The sequence below is a fragment of the Pan troglodytes genome, chromosome 18 (genome assembly GCF_028858775.2).
Source record: "Pan troglodytes isolate AG18354 chromosome 18, NHGRI_mPanTro3-v2.0_pri, whole genome shotgun sequence".
NCBI classification, from domain to species: Eukaryota; Metazoa; Chordata; class Mammalia; order Primates; family Hominidae; genus Pan; species Pan troglodytes.
Window position 1 is genome coordinate 22,977,899 of NC_072416.2, and position 26,618 is coordinate 23,004,516.

At 44.5% G+C, this 26,618-nt stretch overlaps 1 protein-coding gene across 1 annotated transcript in view; it reads right to left on the minus strand.

The window, feature by feature from the left end:
* Positions 1-4,684: 4,684 nt before the first annotated feature.
* The window catches only part of PDILT (protein disulfide isomerase like, testis expressed), a 45,634-nt gene continuing 23,700 nt past the window's right edge, over positions 4,685-26,618 (minus strand). Inside the window, 9 exon segments of the mRNA NM_001280427.1 lie at positions 4,685-5,082; positions 6,083-6,172; positions 7,952-8,130; positions 10,947-11,067; positions 14,977-15,174; positions 18,287-18,412; positions 18,490-18,600; positions 20,297-20,434; positions 21,551-21,684. Coding sequence (NP_001267356.1) covers positions 4,834-5,082; positions 6,083-6,172; positions 7,952-8,130; positions 10,947-11,067; positions 14,977-15,174; positions 18,287-18,412; positions 18,490-18,600; positions 20,297-20,434; positions 21,551-21,684 — 1,346 coding nt within the window. The 3' untranslated portion in view covers positions 4,685-4,833.

The following is a 26,618-nucleotide window of genomic DNA, read 5'->3' on the forward strand; positions in this document are numbered from 1 at the left end:
TTTGATGAAAAGGGAAGTTATCTCTTCATTTATTTACTTTTTTTTTTCTGAACTAGTCGTTTTTATCCTATACCTTTTTCATGAGGCCTTGTCTAAACCTTATTATGGGTGTCTTCAAGGGATTAAAGATGGTGACCCCAGGTGGCTTCTGGAGTTTTCTTGACAAAGACTTGGGCAGGAAAATGGGGAGTTTGGGTTGGAATCTATTCATAAGTGTAATCACCATGCTTTCTAGTTTCTGTATTTGGTGCTTGTACATTTTGGGGCCTTACTGATCATGGAGGGACTGCCCCTCCCAGGGCTCAATAATTACTAGAGATCAAAAACAACCTATCTGTGAATGTGCCTTTCCGATTGCAAATCAATCAATCCAGACCACATACCCCCAACCCTTGGCCTCCTTTATGGGGCTTTTACACTTAGGGTCACTACTTGCTGCTTTAGATCACCCCAAGGGACCAGGTACCAGACAACTAGAGACAACTCCTATGGCCCAGAGGTCTCTGAAATTATTCAAACTAAGCCAATCCTAAATCTGCTTACCTTGCCTCTCCCATTCCTTCCTGCAGAAACTACAATAAAGGCTCTTTCCTGCCTTTTCCCTTGCTCTCTTTGCTTCCTGACCGACCCTGGTACTTCCCAGCAGCTCTTCCTCTCCCTTCAGCCCCTCTGCCCAGTGTGGTGTGTCCCCTTCTCTTGGGATCTGTGAGTATAACAAGTTGTCAGTGGCCATAATTTTCTGCTCTGTTGCTCATCAAGTTCACCAAAGACATCCATGTTACCAAATTCAATCAATATTTTTCTCTTTATCTTACCTCTAGGACAGTGCACAATAAATATTTGTTTTTGAACGAACCTTAATCTCTCAGCACTTCCCTCTTGAAACACTCTTCTTTCTTTCTTTCTTTTTCTTCTTCTTCTTTTTTTTTTTTTTTAATGGAGTCTTGCTCTGTCGCCCAGGTTGGAGTGCAGTGGCTCAGTCTTGGCTCACTGCAACCTCCACCTCCCAAGTTCAAGTGATTCTCTTGAATCCTTGAATCCTCAGCCTCCCGAGTAGCTGGGATTACAGGTGCACACCACCATGCCCAGCTAATTTGTGTTTTTTTAGTACACATTGGCCAGGCTGGTCTCGAACTCCCGACCTCAGGTAATCTGCCTGCCTCGGCCTCCCAAAGTGCTGGGATTACAGACATGAGCCACCACAACCAGCCTGAAACACTTTTCTCTCTTAACTTTCAAACATGGGTAGGATACTTGATCTTAATAATGCTGAGAACAATCACCCACTGAGCACTTCTCTTGGGTCAGACACTGTGCTCGGTGCTTTTGCCTCCATTGTCTCAAACAATGAAACACAGCAACCCACGTCACAGGGAAGAAGACAAGTTCAGAGAGGTGGAGTAACTCCCCCAAGATTACACAGCTAGCTAGTGCTAAATCCAGACTAAAACTCAAATCTCACTCAGATTTACCTGCATTCCTTGGGTTACAGAACATTCCATGCTCAGCCATGACAGGGTCTTAGAAGGATAAGTGGTTTTAGGTAGTTTTGGAAAGAGTGAAACTAAAGGGTGGAGAGTTTTGAAAAATTGATCAAACAGAACACAAAAAATTAGAATGAGAGGTTGGTGTGTGTCAGAAAGCGGCAAAAAATGAGCCAAGGGAGAAGATCCCCCAAAAGAGGGGTATCACCTGTCCCACCTACCTCTCTGAGCACACACCTCCTGAGGCTCCAGTTATGCCTGGGGGACCTGGAGGTGGCACACCCATTCTCTGGCTCGTGGCCTGTCAGGGGCTCTATGCCACATGATCTAGTCTAGGCAGCCCCCCGTAACCCTCCTTCAACTGGCAGCCACATGACCTCAAGGCCGAGGCAGGTGAGCCTTACACCGTGTCCTGAATACTAACACCTGCTCCTGTTGGGGAATTCGGCTCAGGTGAGTTCCAGAGCCGCAGGCTGTTCCCTGCTTCCTCTGGTTGTGGACAGGCCAGGTTCAGGGTGAGGGGCATGGGAGCTGTCTCTGGAGGTATGAGAAAGCACAAATAGCCTTTGCCTTACATGACAGGTGAGGAGTGGAGAGACCCAGGTGGTTTCTAGAGACCTCAATTTCTAAAAGAATGCTGCCCTTCTTTTCTCAAGAGAAGGCCTGGCTGAAATGAATGACACAAATCCATGAGTTAAATCTGTGGTAGGCTGAATAATGACCCCCAAATACGTTCACCTCTGAATCCCCAAACCTGTGTGTGTTGCCTTTTATGGCAAAAGGGACTGTGCAGTGTGATTACAGATCCTGAGATGGAGAGGTTGTCTGGGCAGGCTGGATGCAATCACAGCGGTGCCTATAAAAGTGATGCAGGAGGAGTCAGAGGAAGTAGGTGTAAGGATGAAATGAAAAGTCAGAGTGATTCTAGGACAGAACCATAAACCAAGGAATGCAGGGGCCTCCCAGAAGCTAGAAAAGGCATAGCAGGGAATTCATCCAAAAGGGACTAACTCGTGAATTTAGTCCAGTGGAATTGATTTCTAATTTCTAGCCTCCAGAACTCTAAGAGAGTAAGTTTGTGTTGTTTTAAGCCACTAAGTGTTAATTTGTCAGATCAAAAATAGGGAACGAATACAGATTCCAGTTTGGATCTGGGGACAACACTGTCAGCACCTCTGCCTTTTGGGATGACTATGAAATTATGTATTTCTCACCTAAAATGGAATATTTGATTGATCCATGAGCATTTATTGAGCATCTACTATGTGCCAAGCAGAGTTCTAGGCAAAGGGAATACGGCAAGAAAAAAAAACAACAGATATATCTACTTTCGTGGAGCTTACATATTAATTGGAGAATCAGGCAATATATCATTGCACAACAAAATAAGATGCTTTCAATTATTGGTCTCCAGGAATGCCTTTTGGAGGTGGTGACAGGTGAGCTGAGATTTGAACCAAGAAAAGAACATGGCTATGTGAGGAACTGGGGGAAATGTATTTTGAAGGGAGTGCATTTAGGCAGAGGGAACATGAGGAGAGAGTGAATTTGGCTTGTTCATAGAGTAGACAGGAAGTGTGGCTGGGGTCTAGAATGTGAGGGGGAGAGGGAGAGGAGGAGATCTGTGTGGCCAGACCTTTCAAGGTGTTGAAGGCATGGTAGGCAGACTAGATTTTATTCTAAAAGCAATAAGGATGCCATTACAGCAGCAGTCCCTAATCTTTTTGGCATCAGGGACCGGTTTCCTGGAAGACAATTTTTCCAGGGATGGGGGTGGGAAGGTGGAGGGGGTAGGAGGGTGTCGTGGGGGGTCAGGAGGGAAATGGTATGAAACTAGGAAATAAGAAATGGGATGAACCTGTTCAATGACACAGATCTAATGCCAGATCATCAGGCATTAGATTCTCATAAGGAGCCGGCAACCTAGATCCCTCATATCCCAGTTCACAGTAGGGTTTGGGCTCCTATGAGAATCTAATACCCAGGTGGAGCTCTGGCGGTAATGCTCACTCACCCGCCACTCACCTCCTGCTGTGCCGCCGGGTTCCTGACAGGACACCTACCCATACGGGTCAGCGATCCGTTCTGCATTACAGAATTAGACAAGGTGATGTTGCAAGCGCTTAAGGCTATGGGTTTTTAAAAGATAGCCTCAGTGGTTGTATGGAATATGGAGGGGTTTGGGATGGGGGTTGGGAGGGAGGCACAGAGGGGCAGCAAAAAGACCGGTTAGGAGACTTCAGCTGAGAAATGGCGGGTGACAGTCAGTGGAGATGAAGGGAAGTGGGTAGAATCACATGGATGGATAAGCTACTTTTATGATAGTAAAAGAAGGCAGTTGAACCCAGCATTTTCGGAGGTCAAGGCAGGTGCATTGCCTGAGCTCAGGAGTTCAAGACCAGCCTGTGCAACATGGCGAAACCCCATCTCTCCAAAAATACACAGAAATTAGCTGGGCATGGTAGTGCGTGCCTGCAGTCCCAGCTACTTGCGGGGCTGAGACGGAGGGATCATTTGAGCCTAGGGGGTTGAGGCTGCAGTGAGCCATGTTCATGCCACTGCACTGAGTGGATTGATTCCAATAAAAGCATATATCATTGTGGTAGGGTAGGTGGGTGGCTGGATAGGGTAGCCTGGGTGACAGAGCGAGTACCTGTCTCCAAAAAAAAAAAAAAAAGAAAGAAAAAAGGAAGAAAGAAAAAGTCAGTTGTTGATGATTCTGGAGTGATTGCTTGAGTGAACGGGCCACTTACTGAGATGTGAAAGTCTGAGGACAGGTTTGGGATTTGATCGTTTTCTTACTGTGCCCAAATGCAGTGTAAGCCAATCAATCCACCTTATTTGAAAGACAGCCAAACTCTGGGGACACCTAACCTGGTAGGAGATGGTAGCATAGTGGTTAAATGCACAGTCTTTGGAGTGTGATTGCCTGGGATTCGTTGCATCTCAACAGCTTTCTACCTGTGTGATCCTGACTTGTTGCTTAACCTCTCTGTGACTCAGTTTTTCCCATCTATAAAATGGGGATAAGGAACCCCAGCTCAGTGATGGTGTGAGAACTAGATGAATGCCGAGCATGTTGCACACACTCATTGAATGTTGCTACTGTGGCTTCCCTTGCAGTCCTGTCTGAATTCTAGGTCAAACAGTTCTTCTAAGACTGCACCAACCAGGAAAAAGAGGTCATGAGTAAAACAGAGCCAAGGACACTCAGAGGCTTTATTATCCACCCCTACCCCTGCCCCACCTACCCTACCACAATGATATATGCTTTTATTGGAATCAATCCATTCAGAAAATAATGCCAGGATCTGGAAAATGAGCATCTTTTTTCCTGGTATTGGAGAAGCTAAAGTTCTTCCTTGACTTTTGGTTTCTTCTTTTGCACTGGAGGTCCCTTTGGCTTAGCCACCACCACCACCACCTCCTTAGATGTTTTCTTCTTCCCAGCGGGCTCTTCCAGCTTGGATACGTACTTGGTCATGTTCTCCAGCTCAGGCGACTGCTGTTCAGGTAACTCTTTCTTCATCATAGGCACCTCCTTTTCCTCAGCTAACACTTCCTCTTCTATCACTTCATTTTGCTCAACAGACAACAGCTATGAAAGCAAAGGTGGAAGGAAGAAGGGAGGGAGGGAAGAAAGGGAGAAAGAAATAAAGAGGCAAGAAATATGTGATCATTGTGGTTGTAACAGTCAAGTCTACTTTTTCTGAAAGTGCCCAGAGAGAATCAGTCTTTGGACTGCAGGGTTTTCACAGATGCTAAAGATCCGTTTGGTTTCAGTGGTAAAGTGCCCAGCTGTGGTTTCACCCTTCAGGTAAGAGGACCTTTTGGGGAACCAAAGGTTCTAAGTCTATAGATGTGGCTCCTGCCCCACTAGCTCCAGGACTGGACAGGTGACCAGTCTTAGCTAATGAGATCTCTGTCCAGGACATTTTCTGGGACATCTAAGAAGTAGATGCTTGCTTTCTAAACTGGGAGGATGTTAGTTTGGAGCTGTGGTGTAATCTTTGAACTTCTGTGGGGAAATGACTACTTGAGAATGAAACCAACATAGAGGAAAACAGAGATGGGAAGACAGAAAGCAAGTCTGGGTTCCGGATCCACCCACACCTGATGTTCTACCAGTTATATGGGATAAATTCCCATTGTTGCTTAAAGCAAAGAGTAGTGTCTGAAATTTCCAGTGGAAGTCTTAATTAATACAGAGGGCACCGTCCAGCAGAGGGCCTCACTGAGGCATGGCTAGGGGAGAAAGGGGACTGTGGTCCTATGCATCAGGAGAGTAATGCCAGAGGGCAGAATCCCACCAAGACATCTGGTCAGTCCCAGGGGAGCGGCCCAAGGCAAGGAGCTGTGTGTTACCTCAGAGCCTTGGTCTTTCTAGATGTTTCTAAAGTTTGCCATTTCTGCTTCCCATAGTAAGTGCCTTTGAAATAAAGGTGACTAGTAGAGTCACCCAACCTGGATGCTTCTCCATCCATCCTCAACCATCTCCCAAGATTATGGAACTCCAGCCATACTCTTTTGTTGTCCATTAAGTTCCTAGGGATTCTGTGTGGGACAGAATAATCCGGAGTGTTTCTGTTGCCCCTTACCTCATCCTCATCCTCCATCTTAGTTTTGACGTGGCTTTCCAGGAAGTCAGAGAAGCCCTTCAGGGTGTGTTCTCCCTTATACAGGACAGCCTAGGACGAAAATGGAACAGGGTCAGGATGGGATCCTCTTCCCGCAGAGATGCTGGAGGATTGCTACCTAGGTAAACCCAGGGTCAAATTCCTAACAACCCCGGGTATGTTATGCAGGTTCTCTAACCTCTGTTAGCCTCCAGTGCCATGGCTCCAAGGGAAGGATAATAAAAATGCCTCTGACATAGGGTTGTTATGTAGTGGATCAAAGCATGGACTGTAAAACCACACCACACAGCAAAGCCTTAAACTTTGGCTGCATTACTGCAGTGTGGTCTGCTTATTTAATTTCTCTGACTCACTTTTCCTATCTCTAATATGGAGACAAAATAGTACCTACCTCGTAGGGTTGTTATAAGGATTAAATGAGGTAATGTATGTGAAGTATTGAAAACAGCGCCTGGTTCATGATGAGCATGATAGGCGTTTGTTATTATTATTATTATTATTATTATTATATTATTATTACTATCATAGCAACAATAATAAGAGGAAGAATAGTTCTTTTCAGAAGCATCTGGTACATGGTCAGTGCTCCATTATCACAAGTTCCCTTTCCTCTTTTTTTTTTTTTTTTTTGATATGGAATCTTGCTCTGTCGCCATCCTGGAGTGCAGTGGCGCGATCTCAGCTCACTGCAACCTCTGCCTCCCAGGTTCAAGCGATTCCCCTGCCTCAGTCTCCTGAGTAGCTGGGACTACAGGCATGCGCCACCACGCCCGGCTAATTTTATATTTTCAGTAGAGACGGGGTTTCACCATGTTGGCCAGGATGGTCTGGATCTCTTGACCTCGTGATCCAACTGCCTCAGGCTCCCAACATAATGAGATTACACGCGTTGAGACACCACGCCCGACCCCCTTTCCTCTTTAGGAAAGTTCAGAAGCTGCTTAATGCCCACAGGTCGCCTAAGCTTCTTTTCAGATAATTTGAGATTACTACCTTAGCCTCATCCTCTCAGCCCAGCCTCAGTAACACAACTCCCCGACATGCATCCTCTGCAGTGCAGACTGAGCAAAGAGTGGGTCACAGTGGAATCTTGCCACAGTGCTGGGGTCACCCTTCTGCCCACCTCTTTGTTCAGACCACACTTCCTACCTGTAGTACACAGTCCCTCCTCTAACCTGATTTAAGTCCCCACCATTCTGCAGAGTCCTGGGTCTGCATGGAGACTTGCAGCCATATCTGCCCTCCAGAAGCTCTTCCTCCCCCTTGATTTCAATTGCATTCATCCATACTCTTCTAAGGAGCAGGAACCTGGGCTCACATTTCTTTGACTGATGCTCTTTCCCATGCATGGACATGGCATGGAGTGTGGGTTGTATCAACACTGGTTATGGCCGATGACTGTAATCCCAAGGTGGAAATGACATTGTTTGTCTCCAGCATGTATTTTTGCCTTCACCTGGTAATACCCCACGTCCAATATTCTCATGGAGATTCCTCCCACCTTATTTCATATAGTTAGGGCAGAGCTCAGCCCCATATAAAACTAGGAACCATATAAAACTAGGCCTGCCCATCAAAACACCCACATCCACTTGGCCACAGTGGTTGGGTCAGGGATATGCAAGCTACACCCAATGATAGTGAGTCTCAGGACTTTGGTGCAAACTACTGGAAAATAATCTTTGAACTTGAATGTGAGAGGATGGATAGTGGCTACAGCTGAGAATAAAACTGGTTTGGTAGAAAGCGCAGCTGGAGGTAGGGAGAAACTGAGTCCCTGATAATAACATAACATTGTTTTCAGCTATGTGCGTCCCAAGAGCCCCTCACTTGTTGAGAGTCGCTGGGGAACAGCCTGAAGAATGGGTACCGGTCCAGGTACATCAGCTGAATGTCATTTGCTGTGACATCGATCTTGGCAATGATAATTGTGGAGTGGTTTTGATACTTTCTGCCCAATTCCTCCAACAGTGGGAACAGCATCTTGCACTTTTTAGACCAGGGTGCATCTGGAAGAGAAGGTCCATGGCTCAGGCTCACATTGATGAAGATCCAGAAAGCTGGCGCCACCCTACACATGGAATCGCTGTGTTCCACTTGTGGTCCTGCTGTTTTGCCAATTGCACTCCCTCCTTCTTTTAATCATATATTAGATTATTTTTACATTTCAGCAATAGTTCCCAATTGTTATTCGATAAATTAGAAAAAAAATAGTTTTGGCTGGGTGCAGTGGCTCACACCTGTAATCCCAGCACTTTGGGAGGCTGAGGCGGGTGGATCACAAGGTCAGGAGTTCGAGATCAGCCTGACCAACATGGTGAAATCCCATCTCTACTAAAAATGGAAAAATTAGCCGAGCATGATGGCGTGCACCTGTAATCCCAGCTACTCGGTAGGCTGAGGTAGGAGAATTGCTTGAACCCGGGAGGTGGAGGTTGCAATGAGCCGAGATTGCGCCACTGCACTCGAGTCTGGGTGACAGAGAGAGACTCCACCTCAAAAAAAAAAAAAAGAAAGAAAGAAAGAAAGAAAAAGAAAAAGAAAACAAAAAGAAAAAATAGCTTAGCCCTCTTCCACCTAAATACTAACACTTTTAGTGTGTTCATGTTTTCTTCTATTTTTTTGTTTTGCTTTTTAGAGGCAAGGTCTTGCTATGTTGCCCAGGTTAAGCTTAAACTTAAACTCCTGGGCTCAAGAGATCCTTCCATCTCAGCTTCCTGAGTTGCTGGGACTACAGGCTTGTGCCACTGTGCCCAGCTTGCTTTTTTTCTTTTTTTCAAATTCCTTTCTTTTAACATAGTGTTCCATTCTAGTAGAAGAAGAAAGCCAAGAACAATATTTACGTTAGATGACTTTAATGTTCTTCCAAAAAGTGTGTGTGTGTTTTTGTGTATGTGTGTGTGTGTGTGTGTGCATATGTGTTGCAGCACAGGGGGGTTTTCACAATAGAGGTTTGGGAACTTGCCCAAAGCTATGCAGTAATTGCACTTTTCAGACCAGAGTAATTAAGCAGAAGAAGTGGGGTTTAAAGACAGGCTGCTTTGACCTGTGACCACTATACCACAGGTAGGCATTAATATAACATAACATATAGATATTATGTTATGTTATGTCATGTCATTTATAGGTAATTACATGTCATGTCATTATACATATATAATTCAGAGGAGGAGAACATCCCCAAGAAGTGTGACAGGTATAATTACTCTTGGACAGGGGACACTGAACTTTCTTGTGGACAGTTCTTTGGTCTTTGAGTGTGGTCCAGGCTCCTGGGCCTCTGGAAACCAGAGACCAGCTCCAACCCAAGGGAAAGAAAATCTTACCTGCTTTCCTTCTACTAGAGCTCAAAGCTCAGTTTCTGGCTCTGTAAGAGAAATGGCCTCAAAAGCCCCCAGACACGCCACTTTTGGATGATCATACCCCATTTACAAGCCAAGTGTCTCCATGGCCATCCCCCCTGCCTGCAGCATCTCTGGCAGCACCCCCTACACTCAGCGGGTCCTGGGTCAGAGCAGGAGGGGGCATAATGGCTGCAGCCCCAGGGGGCCAATCCCGTGGCCCTACTTCCAAGAAAATGAAGCTGCTTTTGCCTTTTATCAAAATGAAATGGACAGTCTTACAACTCTGGGTGTGACGTAAGTACAGAACAGCTGCATCTAGCCTCTCACTGAAAGGCAGCAGATCTTGGTGATTCAGCCACAGACTTTAAGCGCCTCACTCTGTGAATAAGAGTCCCTTTCAGAGTGATTGTAAAAGGCCTGCATGATGCAGTGTAGCCCTTGTCTTACCCTCCAGAAAGTAATAGCACCAGAGCTTGTGTTAAACTTCTTGTCTTGCTACTTACTGTGTGACCTAGGGTAAGATCATTAACCTCTCTGAGGTGGGGTTCCCTGATCTGTGACATGGGGAAAACCACCATACCTTCCTCACAAACTTGTTACACAGCTCATTAGAGCAGGTGTGTCAACAGCAAACTCATGCTTGACTCATTGTAAGGGCTCATTAAATGTTAAAATAAAAGAAATGTCTGAAGGAACTTCAGTATCACCTTTCTCTGTGTCTCAGGGTGGGAGAGCACATCTCTGGCTTTGTCTCCCACGTGCAAATCAGAAACAATGGGAAAAGGGCAATAGTCCTTAAATAAGCCCTGGAAGTAATTATAATAATAGGAATAACAACAGCAGTAGCAATTGTCACTTATCAAGTGCTTACAATATGCTAGACGCTGTGCTAAGTACTGTACATGGAGGATTGGGGTCCCCACCTCCTATGGGCCATTTGATAAGTCATCTAAAGCCAGAAGTAAAGAAATCCTGTACAGCAGTTAGGAGTGTAGGTGCTGAAGTCAGATGTCTAAGTTCAAATCCCAGTTCCAGCACTTACTGACTGCAAGATAATGGAAAAATGTCTTCTCCTCCCTGAGACCCTATTTAGTCATCTGCAAAGTCTGAGCAATAAAAGTAGCTACTTTCAAAAGGATGTCGTTAGGATTAAATGAGATAATGTATGCAATGGCTTAGAATAAAGCCCAATATACTACAGCATCCAAGAAAACATTGTCAGCCATGAGCATTATTGTTTTTACAAACAGCTATAGGCCTGGGTTATGTGGAAGGCATTGCATACATTCCAATAATTACATTTCTGGGGGAAAGAGTTGCATTGTTCCTGATAGCACCTTGAGTCTTTGGGTATCTGAAGACCATCCTTGGCATGGTGCATTGATGGGTTTTAGAGATTTCAGTGCCCAACAATTCAGGAGAAACACTTGAAACATAATTTTGGCACCCGTTGCCTCAGAACCCCTCTTGGAGGTACTTACAGAACATCACAAACACGTCCTTTTCTTTGTCAAAGACGACTATGTTGAAGTTCTTCCCCACGAGCTGCTTAACCAGTCCCTGGTCCCAGTATTTTGGAATCTCTTCACTGGATTGATGTTTCTAGGAAGCACATTTGAGAGGCCTAAGAGTCTTCATAAAGGGTCTCGAAGTTGTGGGGCTCCCCACCCTGATTGGAAACCACTAAAGGTTTTCTCGTGTTTTTTTCACAAGAGGCTTAGGAAAGGGTTTGAAATACTGAGATGGATCATGAGCTTGATGTCAACCCTGGATGGTTCAGGGCAATTTGGGGTCAGGGGACTGAGGAGCAGACAAAGCTTCAAACTTGGATGGATTCTCAGATTTTATAAAAAGAAGATTTAAGCCGGGCGCGGTGGCTCACGCCTGTAATCGCAGCGCTTTGGGAGGCCGAGGCGGGTGGATCATGAAGTCAGGAGTTCGAGACCAGCCTGGCCAACATGGTGAAACCTCGTCTCTACTAAAAAAAAGAAAAAGTACAAATATTAGCTGGGTATGGTGGCATGCACCTGTAATCCCAGCTACTCAGGAGGCTGAGGCAAGAGAATTGCTTGAACCCAGAAGGCGGAGGTTGCAGTGAGCAGAGATTGTGCTACTGCATGCCAGGCTGGTTGACAGAGCAAGATTTTATCTCCAAAAAAAAAAAAAAAAAAAAAAAAATTAGTTGTCCTCAATTACTCTAAGAATCAAGATCAAGACCATTTGCATGACCTATAAAACCTTGATCACACTTTGATTGGTTCCTACAATAAAGGAAATCCTCTCTTTTCTTTCCTCAGCCATGTTGGTCTTCAGCTTATCCAAATGGCCAACCTTCCTCCCAGCTCAGGCCTTTGTTAATGCTGTTCCCTCTGGCTGACAGGCCTCCCCACTCCTGATTCCTACTCTCCCTTCTTTATCTGGGTAACTCAAAACGTATGCCTCAGAATGACCCAAGGGAGGACTTCCTTGACCCTCCCCGCATCTAGATGAGGACTTGCTGCCATAAATTCTCATAATGCTCAGCACTTTTTCTTGTATCACTTATTCATGTTTACTATTTATATTTATTTTTCTAATTATTTGATTAATGTGTCTCTACCATAATAGATGGAATGTCATAAGAGATTTTTCTTTCCTCGCCATTGAGCATCCACTGCCTGGTACATAGTAGATCCTCAATAAATGTTTTGCAACTGAATGAACAAAAAATGAGCTCAGCTTTCGCTTCTTTTTGAAGTAAGTGTTGGAAACCTCAAAACATATTTTTTATCTACAACCATTGCCTCCTGAATGTCTCCTGAATCCACATCATTTTCTCCATCTGTGTGGTTACTGACCAAATCCAGGTAGCCTCCATCTCTCATCTTGATTGCCAGAAGAGCCTCCAGATGTTCTCCCCCCGTCTCCTCCCAATCCTCCCACACCTTTATTCTCTATAAGCAGGGCTCTATTTCTACCATGCAAATCTGGCTTCTCTCATTGCTCTTAGGAAACCAAATTCTTTCCTTCCTTCCTTCCTTCCTTCCTTCCTTCCTTCCTTTCTTTCTCTCTCTCTCTTTCTTCTTTCTTTCTTTCTTTCTTTCTTTCTTTCTTTCTTTCTTTCTTTCTTTCTTTCTTTCTTTCTTTCTTTCTTTCCTTTTGAGACAGAGTCTCACTCTGTCACCCAGGCTGGAATGCAGTGGTGGGATCTGGGCTCACTGCAACCTCCACCTCCCGGGTTGAAGCGATTCTCCTGCCTCAGCCTCCTGAGTAGCTGGGACTACAGGTGCGTGCCACCACACCCGGCTAATGTTTTGTATTTTTAGTAGAGACGGGGTTTTACCATGTTGACCCTTGCTGTGCAGCCTCTGTCTGGCTCACAGCCTCTTCTTCCACAGTGTCCTCCCTCACCACACCCGCTCTAGCCTCTGGAAAGCACTTAAAGATTCTTTCAGTGGGAGCACACATGGGGTGGCCATGGGGCATGGGAGATAGAAAATGGTGACAATTGTGGGGAATTGGGAATGGCTCAGATCAGGTGGATCTCATAGATCTTGTAGAGGATGCCCATCTCTGCTCTAACAGCATAAGAAGACATGTTGGCCTTTGCGAGGGAGACAGACACCACCTCAGATCTAACTGCAAGGAAGAGAGAGAGGATAGGTAGGATTTTAGATGTGGTAATGGAAAGTGAGGAGGCCCCCACTGTGAAGACATCTATTTTCTTAGTGATCTAGGGGTACAGTACTCGGCTGAGAGGGAGTGGGAATGGGATATGAGGAGAGAGAGACTCTGAGATTTAAAAATGAACACACTAACTGAAATTTCCATATGGATGCCAGGACATTTTTCAGAGTCCATGGGAGCCTGGTTTGCAATGCCATGAAGCCAGTCACCCTCGTGGTGATGTTGGTCTGGAAGCAGGGAAGTTAAGGGGGTTCAACCAGAGTTGGAACTTGCCTGGTGAGTACTATGGGGTATACAGGAGGTGGAAGATGGAGGGGATAAAGGAGGTAAGGGAATCATCATCAGAGCAATGAATGATGGAATGCAAGTTCACAGAGGGGGCACTAAAGAGAAATGGAATCAGGAGGGTGAGGGCAATGAGAAGGATGAGGAATCGTAGCCATGTGTGTCCTGGAGGGAAAAATCAGGCATTGGGAGGTACTGCAATCTCCGGGTTGTGGGCATGGGAGCAGGGAGCTGACATGGCATGGACACATCAGCTATTGGAGAATAGAGACCAGGGTCGTAGACACTGACATCTCTGGAAATGACAGCAGAGTTGGGGCTAGGGAAAGGCTGCCATCAGGAGCCTAAGTCCTCAGAGAGTGAAGGCAGATAGTCAGAGGACAGCAACAAGGAGGTGGGAGCACAGGGTCAAAAAGCATGGGATCCAAGGCATCTGGGGTTTCTGAAGATGAAAGAAGGAAAATGGGTTGGAATTGGAAAGAAGGACAGCAGCCTCACCGCTCAGCCCATGAAAATGCTGTGCACAGGAGACAGCTTCCACAGAAAAGGCTACAGGGGCAGCTGTGTCTCTGGGAGAATGGACAAAAGGCTGTAGAAGACTCAGGTAAGGGGACCATCATTTGGGTTTGTCTGGAGTCTCGATTTACTTCTATTGTTCCAGACTTTTTTTGGGGGGGTGGTGGTGGACAGGGTCTTCCTCTGTGGCCCAGGCTGGAGTGCAGTGGTGTGATCGTAGCTCACTGTAGCCTTGATCTCTAGGCTCAAGCAATGCTCCTGCCTCAGCCTCCTAAGTAGCTGAGACTACAGATGCACACCACCACACCTGGCTAATTTTTAAATTTTTTGTCAAGATGTGATCTTGGTATGGCCTCGAACTCCTGGGCTTAAGTGATCCTCTCGCCTCAACCTTGCAAAGTGCTGGGATTACAGGCATGAACCACCGCACCTGGCCCATTCCAGAATCCTTTACTCCCATAATGTCCCAATTTGGAAAATTAATAATATGGTTACCTTACTCAGCAGAGTAGCTGTGGAGACATAGACAGTGGGTGACTATGTGTTCCATGTGTTTCTGCAGCCTCTCCTTCCTGTCAGCGAAATAGACTAGGCCCCTTCTAACCCCATCCAACCAAAAGATCCCTAAAGCTTTTAAGGCTACATCCTGATTGCCCTGTGGCTCCATCCCCCTTCTCCTCCTCAAAGCAAGCATCTACTCTTGGACCAAGTAGATCTTTCACATTGGAGGTGATAGGAGAAGAAGAGCCTCCTTTCAGAGTGCAAGTTAACACTACTGAGTGCCTGCATTTCTATTGTGAATTCCTGCAAAGGAAATGCCTCCACTTTACAACTAAGAATAAGTGGAGGAATTAAAGGCTTGGGATAGGTCAGAAGTTGGATAGATTTGAGGTGGGGAGATGGGGGATTTCCCCCCATTGAGCCACAAAGTTGATCTTTATTCTGCCTCCACATACAGGTGAGGAGAATTATCAAGGCCAACAGAATTATGAGAAGGAGATTATTTTGAGGTTCTGGATAAACCTTGTCCAAGAAAAAACCTACTGTGGCATTTTTACTCAGGAAGCTGCGGCCAAATTTCTTGAGGCTTTCGTAGGTTATGTCATCTGAAGGCATTTTGTACCTGGCGTCAGAGCTCAAGTTTAGGATTTGGACGGATGGGATATCGACCTCTGTGACCCGGAAGTACTTGAAGACACGTCCATTTCTGGGTTCGTCTGCATCCACAAGGATGAAAAGGATCTGCCAAAGAAAACAAAACCCTTGTCTCTCTGGATCCTTTGCCAGTGGAGAAAAACTGCTGAAAGGCTGTGGACTAAGGGGATGCACATGGTGGGGTCTGTGGAGCACCTCTGCAAAATGTAACAAAGGCAGGCGCAGCTCTGCACCGAAATGCATGGCAGGCAGTAGCCACCAGCCTGGCTTCAGCCTCCCTGTGCTGTGCTCCATCCACACAGTTTCAGGAGGTCAGGAAGTCCTGAGCTTTCATTCTGTTTCAAACTGTTTCATCAGTTTCCTGATCTGTAAAATGATTATCATAGTGCCTATCATAGGGTTGCTGTGAGAATTAAACAGGACAATGTATGGAAAGGCTTAGTTCAGGGACTGGCAGGTAGAAAGTGTTCAATACATGACAATTCTTATTATTTTTTATTTGAATAATTATTATTCAAAATTATTCTATCAAGGAAATTCATGACTTCATTCACTCATTCATTAAACAAACATTCATGGAGTGTCTACTATGTGTGAGCCATTTTACTCAGCACTGAGGACACAACCCTGCCCAAAGCAGACAAAATCCCTGCCCTCAAGGAGTTTATGTTCTAGTGGAGAAGACAGGCAACAAATGAGTGAATGAACTTACAAAGCCAAAGAGCAATGAGTGCCAGTTAGACAATAAAACAGGGCAATGTGATAGAGAGTAGCTGCCCCGATGGGGTAAGGTAGGGGCTCAGGATTAGGTAGGGTGGTCAAGAGGAGAACCTGAGGAGGTCACATTTCAGCTGGGACATAGTTGATAGTAACAAGTCATGGAACAGTATTCCGGGTGGTGGAAACTGCCAGTGCAAAGGCCTGAAGACAAAACAAACACCTAGAGAGCTTAGAGTGTTCTGGGAATAGAAAAGAAAGGTCAGTGTGGCTTTGTCAGAGGTGTTTAAACCAGAGCAACTTCATCTTGAATACAGGCTGGGTAAAATGAGGCTGAGACCTACGGGGCTCCTTTCCCAGATGATTTAGGTATTCTTAGTCACAGAATGAGATAGGAGGTCGGCACAAGATACAGGTCATAAAGACCTTGCTGATAAAACAGGTTGTAGTAAAGAAGCCAGCCCAAACCCACCAAAACCGAGATGGTGACGAGAGTGACCTCTGGGCATCCTCACTGCTACACTCCCACCAGCACCACGACAGTTTACGAATGCCATGGCAATGTCAGGAAGTTACACTATATGGTCTAAAAAGGGGAAGCATGAATAATCCACTCCTTGTTTAGCATATAATCAAGAAATAACCATAAAAATGGCAACCAGCCGCCCTCGGGGCTGCTCTGTCTATGGAGTACCCATTCTTTTATTCCTGTACTTTCCTAATAAACTTGCTTTCACTTTACAGACTGGCTCTGAATTCTTTCTTACACGAGATCCAAGAACCCTCTCTTAGGGTCTGGATCGGGACCCCTTTCCAGTAACAGCTTCAGCACCATGAGGGAGAGAGACAAAGGAGAAAAGGTCAGAGACTGTCGAAGATGAGGTCAGAGGTCCAGTAAGGAGCTTGGGTTTAGTCTGAATATAATGGTGGGCCACTGAAGGATGGTAAGCTAGAAAGTGACATGATAATAATTTTGAGAAGGTCATTCTGGTTGCAGAGAAGAAGCAAAAGTGGAAGCAGGGAGATGAGTTAGAGGCCACTGCAGCCACCTAGGGTCAGATACTTGCAGTTCATTCATTCATCAGAAGATTAAAGGCCTCACTGTGTGCTCCTCTTCTAGGTGCCAGGGAAATTGAAAAACACAGCAAACATATTAAAACCATCCTTGTGTACTTTCAATAAATATTTGCTACCTTCTGTTGGCACTGGAGCACAGAGGTGAACAAGATAAGAGGTGCAATCTGTTGAAACAGTATTAATTCAACTGTTTAGCGTTGTCTGTGAAATGGATCACAGTCTATAAAAGGCATTTGGGGAATTCACTAGGGTGACTGAAACTTAGAACTTCATCTTCTGATGTAAGCCAAAATAAATACCAGGGAGATTGAAGAGTTAAAAAAAATGGAAGAAAATAATGGCTAAGCATTGACTACTGTAAAATAGGAGAAACAGAGAAAAAGCAATCAGGTTGCAATCAATTTAACTATATCCAAAAACTTAGAGTAAAATTGGAAAAAAAAAGACCCCCAAGAAATATATTTAACAAGAGGAATTATTTCTGTGATTTGAACCATCTTTTTTGAAAATAATGTGGTGGAATGTAGCATGACCATTACATGTGTTATATTCTAGTGGCTTTCTTTATTTTAGGTTACAAAGTTCTCAATTGTTTTATTTAATTTCAGATTAATTTTTTTAAAAGAGAAAAAAGACCCTGCCATGATTATACTTCCTATAAAGATGAAGAGAAAAATTAATCAACTAGCTTCCATAGTTCAGGTACTTCTAACTACCTTAAATACAGGAACAGCGCTTAGGGGAAACCTTTGTTTCTAATGGTGATGATGATAATAATAAAAAGCACCATTGATTGTAAAGCTCATTGCTTTACATATATATTTTCTAATTCTTACTACAACAGTCCATTTCATGCATGAGGAGACCTCAATATGGGGTTAAGAAACTCACCTAAGACAGTGTAGTTTGCCAGAGAAAGAGAATTTGAACTTGGGTCTGCACAATGTTAAAGCCCAGAATCTTAGCAATTACTTGCCAGACAATCTGTGCTACTCCCCACCTTCAGGCTTTCATAGTCCTTGACCTCAGACAGCAGTGGTCTTTCCTGCCCCCACCTCCAGGCCAAATGATACCACTCTTAGTGTGTGGAGTCCACTTAGTGGTCCATCAAAAAAGCAGGCAAGCCTTCATGTTCTCAGAGTAGACTCATTACAAAGAAGAGTGAAGAAGTGTAGATTTGGCATGGAAGAGACACTGGGCAGGAAGAATGGAGAAGGCATATTTAAAATTAAATAGTAAATGATATGTGGCATTGACATGCAAATCAGAAAACTGACAGGCAATTGCAAGTGCCAATCTTTCCTGATTCAATTTATAATAAGCAGGGCAGGCAAATGGGCTCAGGGTCTGCAGGTCTTGGATCCTCATCCAGGAGTCCCAGAGAGCAATGGCACACTCTACAAACCTTGTTTTGGAATTCCTTTGATGCCAGCTTATAATGCTGAATTATGATACCATATGACTCCGAGCTTTTGGAGACAAAGAGCAGCATGTGACTCATGATGTGCAACTCGGAAATCAGATCCTTATTCTGAAATGACCAGGAAAATATGTCATCCCAAGCACACACAGTGGCCCCAGCTCCCCTTCCTCCAGGGACTCACTGACCTCAGTGTTGTATTCGATCACAAAATCTGTAAGGTGCTGTTTTATGACACGATTGAGTTCCTGTTTGTTGGTACTGTCATTAATAAGCTTTTGGCGGTTCACAATTTTTCCCTTGTACAAAAGGAGAAACATATTGGAGGACAGTAGCTTTCATGATATAGCCACTTAATAAATATAAATAGCACAATTTTCTCCTTGGATAAAAGGAAAGCACTGAGGAATGGTATCAGGTGTAGTCTGTAATCTAGGTAGTTAATAACTAGGAGGGGCTGGCCAGATTAGTCAGTGGGTAGAATCTGGGTAGGTGACAGCCATGAAAATCTCAGATCTATGGCAGGCCACAAGGAGTGTAATTGACTTAACAGCCCCAGCCATTGTCATGCTGTGTAATCAATCAAATATTAAAATATCTGTGCCAGGGCTGAGAAATTTCTCACATACTGCTCCAACTAATGATTGACGGCTCATTCATATTAAGACAAACCCAGTCCCAGGAGATTCAGGACTTCTCTGATAGGTGTTAAATCAAGTTTAGCATAAAGCTGCCTACTTACATGTTTTAAGTTCAGCCTAAACTTTTCACTATATATAGTGAACTATAATCTAAATGGAGGTGTAACTAGACTGTCATAGCCTACACTTGTGCCAATCACTGAGTTATGGCCAATCAAAGGTGGCCAACTGTTCAATCATTGTTAAAATAAGGCAAACACTGAGCTGTAACCAATCTAGCTGTTTCTGAACCTCACTTCTGTTTTCTGTACATCACTTTGCTTTTTCTGTCCATAAATCTTCCACCACTTGGCTTTGCTGGAGTCTGTCTGAGCCTACTCTGGCTTGGGAGGCTGCCTGATTCATGAATTGTTCTTTGCTAAATTAAGCTCTTCAATTTAACTTGTTTTAAGTTTTTCTTTTATCTTTATTATTCTTTTTATTTATTGTCTTTCTTTTTGAGACAGGGTCTTGTTCTGTTGCCCAGGCTGGAGTACAGTGGTTTAATCAGCACACTGCAGCCTCAGCCTCCCAGATTCAATCCTCCTGCCTGAGCTTGCTGAGTAGCTAGGACTGCAAGCACTTGCCACCATGCTTGAATAACTTTTTTTTTTTTTAAAGATGTAGTCTCACTATGCTGCCCAGGCTGGTCTCGAACCCTAGGCATAAGGCTTCTTCCCTCATTTTATACTGTTGATCTAGGATGGTATCAATAAAGATAGAAATGAATGGTTAAAGAGATATTTTGGTTATAAAATCAGTAGGGTTGTGGTGATGGATTGCTTATGAGAGGTGAAGGAGAGGGAAGTGTTAGGATGTTGCCTGAGTTTTCTGGCTTGTTTAACTGGATGGGAGAGGTGGTTGCATCATTCCTGGAGCAAGAGAAAACACTGGGAGAGGACCTGGAGAGGAGATTATGACTTTGGGCTTAGCCATTTTGAGATGCCTGGTGTTGCACATAAAGGTCTGCAGATTAGAGAAATCTCACTGGAGATGGATATTTATAAGATGTGTGTATAGCATAGGTGGTAATTGCTGATGAAGGGTAGAAGGGGAAGCATGGAGTAGAAGAAAAGAGGGCATAGGATTGAGCCTTGATGAACTGCATTTACTAGTTAAGTAAAGAGAAGGAGCTTAAGATGGTAAATGGCTAGAAAGGTTGGAGCAACACTGGGAGACTGTGACTTCACAGACGTCAACTAGTCCAATGCCACTGAGCTCACAAGTGGCAGAACCAGAATTTGTACCCAAAGCTCATACGATTCCACTACTTTGAACCAGAGACCCCTCACTAGCAATAGGATCAAAATCCTACCTTTTTGAACACCAGGACGCTGTCAAGGGTGACGTGGAAACGCCCAATGACATTGCCAATCGTTATGACTCCAAACGTTAGCTCTGGAAAGTCTTTGATCACATCATAGAACAACTCTGCTACTTCTTCCTCTAAATCCTATTTGGGAAAGGATGTTTGGAAAGGCTTTGGTAGAAATCAAGGTGCCTGGTTTATATAAGGGAAAGACGGCAGTGGTGGCTGATTCGTCTCTTCACTTTTTCAAGTTCTGGGGTTTGCCTGGGTCACCCAAATCCTCTTTCATGAGTATTTCATACTCAAAATGCTTCTCTGGCTATGAATAAAGCCAAAATAGGCAAGTCCTCAGAGATCAACGGAGAGAAATGATAAATGTGACCTTTTCCAATCACTAGAGTAAAGGGTGTTCTAACCCAATGAGACTTTTAATATTTATTCCTTAGTTACTTTCAGAAGAGGCAATTGATTTTACCACATGTAATACAAAATGTGAACTTAATATCAAGAATTTCAGCCTTCATTCTTTAGCTTGAAAGAAAATCAAGGCCAAACACCTCTCAAATAAGTAACAAGGGGTGAGGGAGAGAGGCAGATAGTCTCTCTGTGTTAAATATAATGCCCAAGTTCTGCCTTCTACTGGGAGAAGGAGAGTAGTCACCAACTTATAGCAAAAGAATTAGGACACATTAGAAACTCATTCTCCTAAAGCAAAAATAATTAGCAAGTTATTTATAAGCATTAAAAAATCTACATGTAAGGCTATTATGAGACGTTTCATGATTGTATCTAAGTTACTTATGTTCTTCCCCAAACATCTCCTACTGCACCTCTAAGCGTTGGTGTATTTTCGAATGAGTGCATGTTTATCCTGTGCTATCGGTTTTAATATATGAGGATGCTTGGAAAGAGGTTAGGGAGAGAAACTGGCCTGGCCCAAGCATGGCTGGTGGCCTTCAGATTCATAGAGAACAATGGCTCTGAAACCAGAAACTAAGACATCCTTTTATTAAGTGATGTTCTAAATGGACCCCTAAAATGATTAACCACACTGTTAAAACCCATTAAGTATAGATGCCAATCTTCTCTCTTTTCTCTCCATTCCTATCCATTTGAACCCTTGGAGCTTCCCCTAAAAACCAGATCACTGGATGGAGAAAATTGGGCAATCAAAACGGAAGAGTCTCCTCACCCCACCCCCTCCCAGACACAGCACTTCTTACCAGTTGAAAGCCTCCTCCCACCTCTTGGTCCCAGTACCTGGAAGAAGCCAACGATGACCAAGGGCCTGGATATCACAAACTCTGCCACCTGCTCACTGCTGTTGAAGAAAAATGCTTTCTGGCTAATTTGTCGTCTCAACCAAACGACTAAAGCAGCAGATTCAACCACTCCTGGAGAAAGACACAGTTAAATAGATACCAGAGAAGTTTCCTCTTGAACCAAAGCAAGAAGCTGGTCTTTCTCAATTTTAATGCATAGAAGCTTCTTGTCTCAGGCTCTCACCCCTTGAAGGCCAAAGTCAGTTCCTCCATTATCCTCTTCCCCAAGCTCCAAGCACGAACATTAACAACAGCAGCTAAATGTTACTGAGCACTCACCAAGGCCCAAAACTGTGCTGAACGTTTTGCTTGTATTAAATCTTCACAACAATCCTATGAAATAGACACTTTTACTCTCCCCATTTTGCAGATGAAGGAACCAAGGTTCAACTGCCAACAGGCACCCAACTAGAGAACGTGAAGATCAAATTTAGGAGGAGGCATTTCCAGACTTCTTTTCTTATGAACTCTCCAAGGTGACAGGAAGATTGATTTATATTTTAAAATCTCAATAAAATATAACTGGAAAGACCACATAGCTCTGTAACCTTGGGAAAATCCTATTATCTTCCTGCAGCCCCCATTCCTCAGCTGAGATCCAAATGCCCTTTAAGGTCATCCACTCCTGACTGCCATTTCTCAGCTATAGCATGGTTGGTGTCAAGCACACAAAAGTCTTAGCTTCCAAAATTAAGACACATATATTATATCTGGGAAGACAAATTGGTGAGCCAGAAGGTACAGAAGGCTGTACACAGGCGAACATGTGTTTTTCTAGGATTATCAGTTTCACATGATGGAAAGTAATGTAAAATATTATATATTTGTATCTGCTATAGAACATTAAAATTGAACATTTTAAATGAGTTTATGAGCTAAGCATGGTGGCCTATGCCTATTTCCCAGCACTTTGGGAGACCAACGCAGGAGAATCACTTGAGGCCAGGAGTTTGGGACCAGTCTGGGCAACATAGCGAGACACTCAGGTCTACAAAAAACAAAAGAAAATTAGCCAGGCATGGTGGCATGTGTCTGTAGTCCCGGCTACTTGGGAGGCTGAGGCAGAAGGATTGCTTGAGCCCAGGAGTTCAAGGCTGCAGTGAGCTACAATCAGCCTGGGAGACAGAGTGAGACCTTGTCTCTAAAATAAATAAATAAATTTATGAGATAAAGCAATATTCGTTGTGAGTAGCTTTGAACTACATCCACAGACTGTTATTCATTTACTCACTCATTTATTTCTTCCCTCATTTATTTACTTGGCAAATATGTATCGAGTGCTTACTATCAAGTGCTGTACTCAGCCCTGGAGATATAAGGATGAACAGAAACAAACACATTACCACCATTTCACAGCTCTCATTCTGTCGAGGAAGACAACAATCAAATAAATGCATGAACAAGGGCATCATTACACCCAAAGGAAATGTTTGAAATCAAAGTTCTGCGAGTCTGTAGCAAAGATGCCTGACTTAGACTGTGAAGTCAAGGAGGACTTCCTGGAGGAAACTATGGATGAGCTGTAAAATAAAGAATGCACTGGGCCAGGCGCAGTGGCTCATGCCTGTAATCCCAGCACTTTGGGAGGCTGAGGCGGGCGGATCACAAGGTCAGGAGATCGAGACAATCCTGGCTAACACAGTGAAACCCCGTCTCTACTAAAAAAACAAAAAATTATCCAGGCATGGTGGCACACGCCTGTAATCCCAGCTACTTGGGAGGCTGAGGCAGGAGAACCGCTTGAACCCAGGAGGTGGAGGTTGCAGTGAGCCAAGTTCGCACCACTGCACTCCTGCGTGGGAGACAGGGCAAGACTCTGTCTTAAAAAAAAAAAAAAAAAAAGAAAGAAAGAAAAGAAAGAAAAGAATGCTCTGGAGTTAACTAGGAGGCATTAAGGAGAGGGAAAGTCTTCTAGGAGAAACAGCCTATACAAAGTCCTGCAGCAGGACAAATTGCTACCTGAGGCTGGATGAATGCACCCTGAGCTACTAAATCAACTGCAAAGGCTCTACCTTCGTTATATTTGTTTTATTTCATGAGAACATGAAGGCTTTTCAAAAACTTATAATAAAGTATATTTACATGCAGAAAGGTGCATAAATGATAATGTATGGTTAGATGGATTTTTACAAAACGAACACACTTGTGTAACTACAACCCAAATCGAGAACTAGAACATCACCAGATCCTCAGCAGTCCCTGTTGTGCCCACTCCCAGCCTCTACTCCCCCCAATCCAAAAGTAACCACCACTCTAACTACTTCTTCTTCTCCTTCTCCTTCTTTTTATTTTACTTTAAGTTCTGGGATACATGTGTAGAACATGCAGGTCTGTTACATAGGTATACATGTGCCACGGTGCTTTGCTGTACCTATCAACCCATCACCTAGGCTTTAAGCCCCGCGTGCATTAGGTATTTGTCCTAATGCTCTCCCTTCCCTCGCCCTCCACTCCCAGACAGGCCCCAATGTGTGATGTTCCCCTCCCTGTGTCCATGTGTTCTCATTGTTCAACTCCCACTTATGAGTGAGTGTGTTTGGTTTTCTGTTCCTGTGTTAGTTTGCTGAGAATGATGACTTCCAGCTTCATCCATGTCCCCGCAAAGGACACGATCTCATTCCTTTTTATGGCTTTGTAGTATTCCATCGCCACCTTAACTTCTAACAGATTACATTAGTCTGCCTGTTCCTGAACTTCATATAAATGTTCTTGGCTCTGGTTTCATTATGTTTGTGAGATTCAGCCACAGTTTTTCATGTACTTGAAGATTCATTTCCACTGCTGTGAATATCCCACAACTTATTTGTCCATTCTCTGCTAATGGGCATTAAGTTGCTCTCATTTTAGGGCATTTTTTTTTTGAGACAGTTTATCCTTCTGTCACCCAGGCTAGAGTGCAGTGGTGTAGTCGTGGCTCACTGCAGCCTCGATCTCCCAGGCTCAAGCCATCCTCCCACCTCAGCCCCCTGAGTAGCTGGGACTACAGGCATGTACCACCACACCTGGCTAATTTTTATTTTTTGAGACAGAGTCTTGCTCTGTTGCCCAGGCTGGAGTGTAAGGGCTCAATCTTGGCTCACCGCACCTCTGCCTCCCGGGTTCCAGCGATTCTCCTGGCTCAGCCTCCTGAATAGCTGGGACTACAGGCACGTGCCACCACACCCCACTAATTTTTTAGTATCAGTAGAGACAGGTTTTCACCATGTTGGCCAGGCTGGTCTCGAACTCCAGGTGATCCTCCCGCCTCGGCCTCCCAAAGTGCTGGGATTACAGGCATGAGCCACCACGCCCAGCCCACACCTGGCTAATTTTTAAGCAATTTTTAATAGAGACGAGGTTTTGCTATGTTGCCCAGGCCAATCTCGAACTCCTGGGCTCAAGCAATTCTCCCACCTTAGCCTCCCAAAATGCTGGGATTCCAGGCATGAGTCACCATGCCCGGCTGGGGCTATTCTGAGTGAATTCTCACGCATGTCTCTGGGGCACACTGTATGCACTTCTGTTGGGTGTATAGCCAGGAGGAGAATTTCCGGTCATAGCAGATGCCATGTTCAACTTTAGTAGATATAGTTAAGGTCATGTGAAAAGCCACAATGAGTCAAACCTATGGAAATTCATGTGAGGCTGATATGCTGGCTTCAAGAGAAGAGAGAAGGAGGAGGCATCATGCCACCCTCAGACCTTGGTACCCCACCTCTGCTGTAATTCCCTCCTCTGAGATATCAGCCTCAACACTGAGTTTCTTTACAGTGTTTCCAGCCATCTTTAGGTAAAAATAAGGCACACTTGGAAACAAATGGTTTCTCTTATATGCATTTGTCTGGCAAAAGTATATTGTAAGTGATCCAAAAGGAATTGATTTACAAAATCTGAAAATATCCAAAAAAGGAGAATAAAACCTGCCAAATGAATTTAAATTTCAGGTCATCAGAACCATTGCTCTGATGTCACTTTGTGCCACCCTCTGCCCTTTCCACACTCCAACGCTACAGTTATCTTCCAGAACACTGGCTTCAGCCTTGGCTTGTCCCTCCTGATGGGCTGCCCTTTCCTCAGCTCTTCAAGGGCAGTGCCTTCTTCTGCCTGTTCAACTCTCAGTTGGTTCTTCTTTTCTTTTAGCCAATCACTCTATGTCTTATGACCTGTTCTATTTTCTTTTCTTTTCTTTTTTTTTTCTTTTTTTCTTTTTTTTTTTTTTTGAGATGGAGTCTCACTCTGTTGCCCAGGCTGGAGTGCAGTGGTGTGATCTCAGCTCACTGCAACCTCTGCCTCCTGGGTTCAAGCAATTCTCTGTCTCAGCCTCTGGAGTAGCTGAGATTACAGGTGCCCGCCACCACGCCCAGCTAATTTTTTGCATTTTTAGTAGAGATGGGGTTTTACCATCTTGGCCAAGCTGGTCTTGAACTCCTGACTTCGTGATCCACTCGCCTTGGCCTCCCAAAGTGCTGGGATTACAGGCGTGAGCCACCGTGCCCAGCCGAGCTGCTCTATTTTCTTCATTGAGTCTGTCCCTTCTTGAAATTATTAGAATGATTTTTCACTAGCTTGTTCAGTGTGAGCTCCCAGTAAGCTCCTGTAATGCCTGGCACATAGTAGATGCTTAAGAAATCTTTCTAGAATGAATGAATGGGCTGAATGAATCATCAGGGAAGCTGGCTTGAGGAAACTTGATCTTGGGCCATCTTCTTGGGGATGTGTGAGCTCCATTTGCCCCTCTGGCCCCTGTGGGACCGAGGTAGTTATGAACTCTGCAAATTGTTGATTCCTTTGTGCCTGCAGATCAGGCACTGCCCTTGTCAGGGACCTCCTTTGGTGCTTGGCTCTGTGCCAGAGGACACGGTGACAACTGAGGTGTGAATGCAATGTCAATGATTGACTAGGACCAGCACTGGGCTGCATATTTCCAGGCACAAACTGTGGCTGCATCATTAATAGAGGCCTAGAGGCAACCTGAGTCTCCCTCCTTCCAGAGCAATGGCCATGGCCAAGTCTCCTGCCATCAATCC